At 32.9% G+C, this 7,813-nt stretch overlaps 1 protein-coding gene across 1 annotated transcript; it reads left to right on the forward strand.

The window, feature by feature from the left end:
• The first annotated feature begins 1,044 nt into the window (after positions 1 to 1,044).
• LOC130724793 (F-box/kelch-repeat protein At1g57790-like) lies at positions 1,045 to 5,584 on the forward strand. The gene is made up of 5 exons (XM_057576073.1): positions 1,045 to 1,201; positions 1,667 to 1,673; positions 3,344 to 3,572; positions 3,912 to 4,370; positions 5,060 to 5,584. The coding sequence occupies exons 1-5, from the start codon at positions 1,045 to 1,047 to the stop codon at positions 5,582 to 5,584; spliced, it is 1,377 nt and encodes a 458-aa protein (XP_057432056.1).
• Positions 5,585 to 7,813: the final 2,229 nt, after the last annotated feature.

Raw genomic sequence — 7,813 nt, forward strand, 5'->3', positions numbered from 1 at the left:
TTTCACTTCTTTCACTTTTGATTCATCATAGTCTCCCTCTATCCCTTACTTTTTATAATCCTAATTTTTATAATCCTAAATGAAATTTTTTCTTTCATCTGTAATGAAATTATCATCTAAAAGGTATTTTTTCTTTTTTCTTTGAAACAGTTCTAGAGCAAAATCGTTCATCCATCGTGTAGAAGGTAATGATTTTTATCTTCATGAAAAATTAATTAATTTTAGTACTTTAAAAACGTTTAACATTTCATTCACCTTCTCTGTGGCTAAGACATTTCTCATACTCTTTATGTTTGAAACATTTTAGTGTTCATCTTTTAACTCTTTAACTTGTTCTTTGTGCGAATGAGCCATCATATTGTTTCTCTTTCATTTTATTCTATTTGATTGGAGAATGCATAGACACCAAATGAATCTCGGAAAATCATAAAATATATTTTAGCTTTTACATTTAAATTCCAATAAGGTGAGTTTTAGTCATTGAAATCAAATGATTTATTTTAATAGCAATTATGGTATATTTCTTTTCGAATTTTGCAGCTATGACACAAATTTATGATATGTTTTCTAAACCTAAAATTTAGGTATATAATTGAGTTTATAAATGAAAAATTATAATGGAGAAAATTCTTAATTGGGAAATTTTAATTGTATTTATGGTATTTATATTTTGGTCACTGTTATAAAGGTGAGTTTTAATTATTGAATGATTTATTTTAATATTATTTATTTTGGTCACCGTTATATTTTGGTCACCTATTTATTTTTCGAATTATGCAGCTTTCATGCATATTTATGGATTTTTTTCTAAACCTAAAATTTAGGCATATAATTGGGTTTATAAAATGAAAAATTATCGTAAATGAATATTTATAATTGGGGAGAGTTCTTAATTGAACAAATTTTAATTGTATTTATGGTATTTATATTTTGTTCAACCTGTATTAAAGGTTGTTAATTGGGTAAATTTTAATTGTATTTATGGTATTTATATTTTGGTCAAACCATTTTAATGATGAGTTTTAAACATTTCTTGGTATAAACATGCGGTCATCGGTCACCATTTGGATGTTTCCAGCTCGGGATTTAGCCACAGTTAAGGCTCTTCATCCTTCCTTAAAGAGTGTACTGTTTCGGGATCGAACCCGAGATCTCGTCTCACATACTCAGTCTGCATTGCCAACTGAGCTTCCCTTCTTAGGTATGAGTTTTACTCATTGAAATCAAATGATTTATCTTAATAGTATTGTCAAGATAGGACAAGTAGTTATTTTCAAAATTAGCTATTTGTGATTAATTTTATTATTTTTGAGGTATCTTCATTTGAGGAGATTGAATTATTAGGGTGTAATATTTTTTATAATTGAGGCTTGTGCAATTAATAACGCATTTAATCATTCCCACAAATTATTATTAATAAAGGATTTAAATTGACAATATATGTAGAAACAACTTTTGCTCTTAATATTTTAGCAAAATGAACTTTCTATTGAATGTAGTTGTTAAGTTCAATTATACACGCTAACTTGTTTTGTGACGGTTTGGGCCGAAAATAAGAAATATGCTTGACATGGGGAAAAATATTTTTAAAATCGAATCCTATTAAATAATATTAGATGAAAAATAAATTTTGAATTTGAATTTTGAAATTTAAATTTGTTTTCAGATAAAACGTAAGTAAGGCTAATTATCAGGCATAATTGGTATGATTTTTAATGTTCACATTAAATAGCAGGCAGACTTTATTTGCATGCTTCAATTAAATTATTAAAAAAAGTAATCATTTATAGTCTGCAATTTGAATTTCATTGACTTTTGGACGTGATTGGGATCATTAAAATAGGAATTATTTTTCGATAGTCATGGAAGAGTTTTTAAACTCGATTTATATTAAAAAAGTAAATGCATTTTAAGTTCTAAAGTTGAATTTTAAATTTTAAATCTGTTACTAAAAAACTTAATTAAGGCTAATATACAGGCATAAGTTTTATAAATAATAGATTATAATAGATAATATATTCATTTTGGAGAGAAATGGAATAGCTGTGGGAGAGCTTTCTATAAGAAGACCTTCATTTTAAAGATTAGCCATTTTATATATATAATAGATAATAGATTCACCATTTTTTTGTTATTCTTGCCTCCCTACTTATCTTTTTTTCTTCATCTTGTAACAGTTCTGCCACCCTTCGATTGGACGTGTATTTTTACCTTCCACCTATATATTCTTTAACCTCAAAAACACTTTCATCATTCTTATACCCACGATAAATATTTTCATTCTTTTATGCTCTTCCATAATCCCAAATTTCTTGCTTTTTCCTCCATTTTGTTTTCTGTTTTTGGTTGACATTTTTTATATCTGAAATAGTTCCAGGGTCATTTGCTCGCTCTTCCTCCACTAGGTAAGGGCTTTCACTTCTTTCACTTTTGATTCATCATATTCTCCCACTATCCCTTACTTTTTATAATCCTAAATGAAAATTTTCTTTCATCTTTAATGAAATTATCATCTAAAAGGTATTTTTTCTTTTATCTTTGAAACAGTTCTAGAGCAAAATCGTTCATCCATCGTGTAGAAGGTAATGATTTTCATCTTCATGAAAAATTAATTAATTTTAGTACTTGAAAAACGTTTAACATTTCATTCACCTTCTCTGTAGCTAAGACTTTTCTCATATTCTTTATGTCTGAAACATTTTAGTGTTCATCTTTTAACTCTTTAACTTGTTCTTTGTGCGGATGAGCCATCATATTGTTTCTCTTTCATTTTATTCTATTTGATTGGAGAATGCATAGACACCAAATGAATCTCGGAAACTCACTTCAAGGAATCCCCTGGCTCCTTCCTAATAGTCTGGAGGTGCTCTCTCTTTATTCTACCATTTTTTGATAAAAAATATCAACCGATCCATACCAAACTTCTCTTAGGTTTAAACAAGTCTCATGTCTTATTTGATTTCAAAAGAGAGTTCCAAGTTTCATCTTCATCACGAGAATATGTGAAGATTATATTTTATTTTTTTCCTCCATCATTTTCTTTTCATTATGTTTTTCTCCCATCTTTTCTGCTCCGCTCGTGTCTTTAATTTAATTTTTTTTTATCTAATGTAGCTCTAGCAAAGGTAGATACTCCACACACACAAAAATAATGTTTGATAGTGTCTACACCTGAATTTAAAGGAGGAGAAACAAATAGCGTAGAGAGTAGTAATATATGTTATATATGATCTGATTTGATAGAAAGATATGAAAAGTAGAAAAAATATGAGAACAATATGAGGTATCTTGAGATCCACACACGCACACAAAGACAGTAATATGTTCTTATGTCATTCATCAGGATGAAAAGGAAGAATCATAAGGAAGGCGTGCTACTACTACCAGACTGGTCAAAGATGCCAACAGAGATGTTGGAGCAGGTTTGCAAGCTTCTAACGATTCCAAATCAGGTTCGATTCATTACTGTGTGCAAGAGTTGGCTTTCTGCTAACACATCCAAGAAAGCCTACCATTGGATCCCTGACGCACCCTGGCTTGTCAGTAACGACTGCACTAGCACTGAGTTTCAGGTAATGGATCTTGATTTTTAAACATCAAAACTATACATACATATCATATACATCACATTTTTCTCTCTATATCTTTTATCATCATATCATGTCATATCATATATCACAAATAATAATATTATACTCTTAACTTGTGTCTCGTTTCTTTATACTCTTAACTCGTGTCTCGTTTCTTTATCTAATCTATGCACACCAGTTATATTCATAAATTGGCATGCAAAATTTAATTGGAACCATGAAAATATATTAATTATATCCATCATTAACTACCTCTCTTCTATTTTTTTTCTCTTATTTAATTTTGGTGTATTTGAGTGTCTACTAAATGTTTTCATATAGGTCATAAGCACCACAGACAAGCAAGCCTACAATATTTCCAAACCCTTCAGCCCTTTGCAGAACACCATAATTGTAGGGTCCTCGAAAGGGTGGTTGATTCTCAGATCTGATCAAAGTCTATTTATCCTCAACCTCTTTTCGAAGCTTCGCCTTGACCTCCCTCCTATTAGAACGATGTCATGTTTGCTTTGTTCCAAGGGTGATGATTGCTTTGGCATGCACACACCCGTAGCTTTCACAATTTCAATGTGTCCCAACATGAACCCCACCTTGGTCGCAATAGTCACTTACAAGGGTGACCTTGGGTGGTGCAAGGTGGGAGACACTACATGGAAATGTTACCACACAAGTGATAAAGTCTACTCCAACGTGGCTTTTCATGATAACAAGCTTTATGCCGTGGAACGAGGTGGTTTGAAAGTGAACATGTTCAAGTATGATGAGGGAGTGCTTGTTCAGGTTGGTGGATGAGTTTTTCTATTTCATTTAAATATAGTATTAAGTATAACATATTTATGTTGTAAACAAGTATATGAGATTAAAATTATTGTATTTAAGAATCATATCTTTAGAAATATATTTCAATTTATTTTTTTAGCAATAAATTTATTTGATTAGAATTTAAGTGTTTTTTTTGGTAAATAGGAAAATTTAGAATTTAAGTGTTTGATAATAAGCTTATAGTGGATACTAACATTTTACCATATTTTATTTCTTTTAAAATTCAATAATTTAATAAAAATATTATGTTACTGTTTTTTTTCTTATGATTTTGTCGCTCAACCACTAACTTGCATATAGTATATTTTACTATGATATAATTATTTTAACTATTACACTTTATAACGATTTATTTCAAATTTTAAGAAAATGTATGATCTTTAAAAAAAAAACTTAGAATTCAAATTAACTATCACAATAAATTAATAATCCATTTAAAAACATTTTTATTGAAAAAATATTTTTTCTTTATATAAATAACCATTTTATATGGTTTGATATTTTACAACTATATCAAAGGTACATTCAAGTGTTGTATTCACCCTCTTGTATTTTTTTATTACATCCTCCAATTACTTTTCCAGATTTTTTTTACACATGTTAAATTTTCACTCCCTTTACAAGTTTTGTTGGTTCCCTTTTTGCAGGTTGGTAGTGTGGAATCCACTGACCCAATTGAACATGCTCCTAATCTATCAAGAACCATTAGGTCCTATTGCATGACCATTTACTTGGTGGAATGTGGAGGGAATGTTTTGGTTGTGAAGAGATTCTCTGATGACACCAAATTTCACACACCTACTATAGATTTTGTTATTTTTGAGGTGGATGAAAACTGCACCACGCCTCAATTAGTGAAGGTGGAGAATTTGGATGATCATGTTTTGTTTGTGTCTAACATCAACATTGAATGTCTTGATGCAAAGTTTTGTCCAACGTTTCAGCGTGATAGCGTGTATTTCACTGGCTTCTCAGAAAACTCCTTCATTACTGAAGTGGGAGTGTTCTCTATTTCAGATAGAACTATACATAAGATTCCTCTCAATAACCCTCAGATGCACTCTCCATCTTCAATTTGGATGATGCCCAGATTCTCGTTTGAATGTGATTGTGAAGTGTGCACCTCTACACCGTGGTTTAGGCCCAGACAATTGAGGAAAAGACATATGTGAAGGTATGAAAAACGGTAGAAAGGGGGGGTTTGAATAACGTTTTCAGTACAAAACTTCCACCTTAAAGATTTTGACAAATCTTTCGAGAACTTAAGTGCTAAAGATAAGAGATAGAGAAGCACACAAGGATTTTATCCTGGTTCACTTGATAAATCACTCAAGCTACTCCAGTCCACCCGTTAAGGTGATTTCTTCCTTCTTAGAATGAAGGCAATCCACTAATCAGGTAAGAGTTACAACTGCACTTGAAACCTACAAGTGACTAACAATTACACTGACTTAGCTCACACTAAGATTCACTCTCTTAGTCTTCTCTAGGATCCGATCAACCTTGATCTCCTAAAGGAACTAAACAAACTGTTTATCAAAGAAATGTTTACAAGAGATTTGCTTCTAAAAAGCTAATAGTAAACTCAATGAATTTCAGATGAAAGAAAGCTTAGAATATTTTGAATATGTCTTGCGCGTATGTGTTACTTCTACGCCGCTTCTTTCAATCTTCAGCCTCTATATATACTCCAAGGATTAGGGTTGAGCGTTGCATGGGAAATGCTACCGTTGGAGGGCAGTTCTGGAAAATCCAGCTTCTGCTGTGGCTGAGAACGTTAGGTAGGTCGTCAGGAAGGTACACTTGCTTTTGTACTTGGATAGCGACTTGACCTTTTAACCTAGGAGACTTCTGATCAGGGGAATACTTCATATTGGAACTTGTGAAGCCGGTTGATTAGAGTCAGAGGGAAAGCACAGATCCTCTGACCATTGTATCTTCTGATTCTGAACTCAGAGGGAAGAACATGGCCTTCAGAGTTTCCACTATTGGCAGTTCTGGAAAATCCAGCTTCTGGATCTTCAGAGTCTTCTACACCATCAGAACATCTGAACCTTCAGTGTTTCTTGGTTATCAGAACTTCTGGATCTTCAGAGCTTCTAGCGACTGAGTCCACATCAGAGTTTGTATAGCTTCAGAACTTCTGAAGCTTTTCCACTGTTCATACTGAACATGGTGAATGCGAATGCGTTGCTTGGGTTACCCTTTATACACAGTGCTTCTGATTTGTGTGAGATTGAGTTGAGGTCAGAGCCTGTAAATAGCACACTCATAAAAACACGTTAGAGTACCACAATTGTTCATATCAAAAGGTTAACTTGTAATCATCAAAACATAGAGTTGTACTACTCGATCAAAACTTGATCTTACAATCTCCCCCTTTTTGATGATGACAAAACTAAAATTTTTGATGAACAATTCTTAAACATTAAACTGAATTCACTCAGAGTTTAGAGATATAGAATAAGACTTATCCTGATGTGAATAGTTTATCTTGCTCATTCTGAATTCAAGTCACTGCTTGATTCTGAACTTAGCTCCCCCTGAATCTAATACTTGATGAAAACGTTAGTAAAGTCTAGATTCTGAGCTAAATAATATAAGAGTTCAGAGTGAAAAACTTATGACATAGATGAAAATCGAGTAAACAGAGCGCATAAGTAATCAGAGTCACGGACAAGGTATCAGAGTCTTTGGTATCAGAGTCAACTTATAATCACTTCAGAAGAAGTGAAATGTATTCCTTGTATTTGCCCAGTGACACATCTATGGTCATGAAGGTGGAACTCTTAAAATCTCCAAAAGAAAAATAAATCACACTAACACATCTTACACATCAAAAACTGGGTTTACTCCCCCTTTTTGTCATAAGCAAAAAGCCTGGGGTGTGAAAAACTTAGCTTGAAGTACAAGGTACTCCCCCTTAGAGAAGGTCTAAGTTTAAAGAAAACGAAAACGATGTAAGAATCAGAGTTAGGCGAAATAAATAAAAGAGTTAATGCAAGGGATGAACGTTTACCACCGGTCAAGTGAGTAAATAGAAGGGTCAGTTACCAAGAACTTAACCTCGAGAAACTGTAAGAGCATTAACTTTCAGAGAGAAAGTGAAGCCTATATAAAGCGTTGGAGAGAAAGGTAAGCTTCACACCTCGAACAATTTTCAGTAAAAAAGAATGGCATCATACAACGTAGCACTAGAAGGGCTGAGGAAGAAGGCCTTTGAAGAGGACTTGTTCCTGAACATCAGGCATCCAGAGGGTACAACGACCATCTCGGAGCTAACACGGACACTGCTGGAAGAGGACCTGCGTCCAGAGTTGGAGAGAGACCTGAAGGAATTTCTTGCCTTCGTGGAGGAGGTGCAAGAACTCAGCCGGCTTGAACTCAAGCTGCTGGAAGAG

Source organism: Lotus japonicus, chromosome 6 (assembly GCF_012489685.1).
Source record: "Lotus japonicus ecotype B-129 chromosome 6, LjGifu_v1.2".
Taxonomy (NCBI): Eukaryota; Viridiplantae; Streptophyta; class Magnoliopsida; order Fabales; family Fabaceae; genus Lotus; species Lotus japonicus.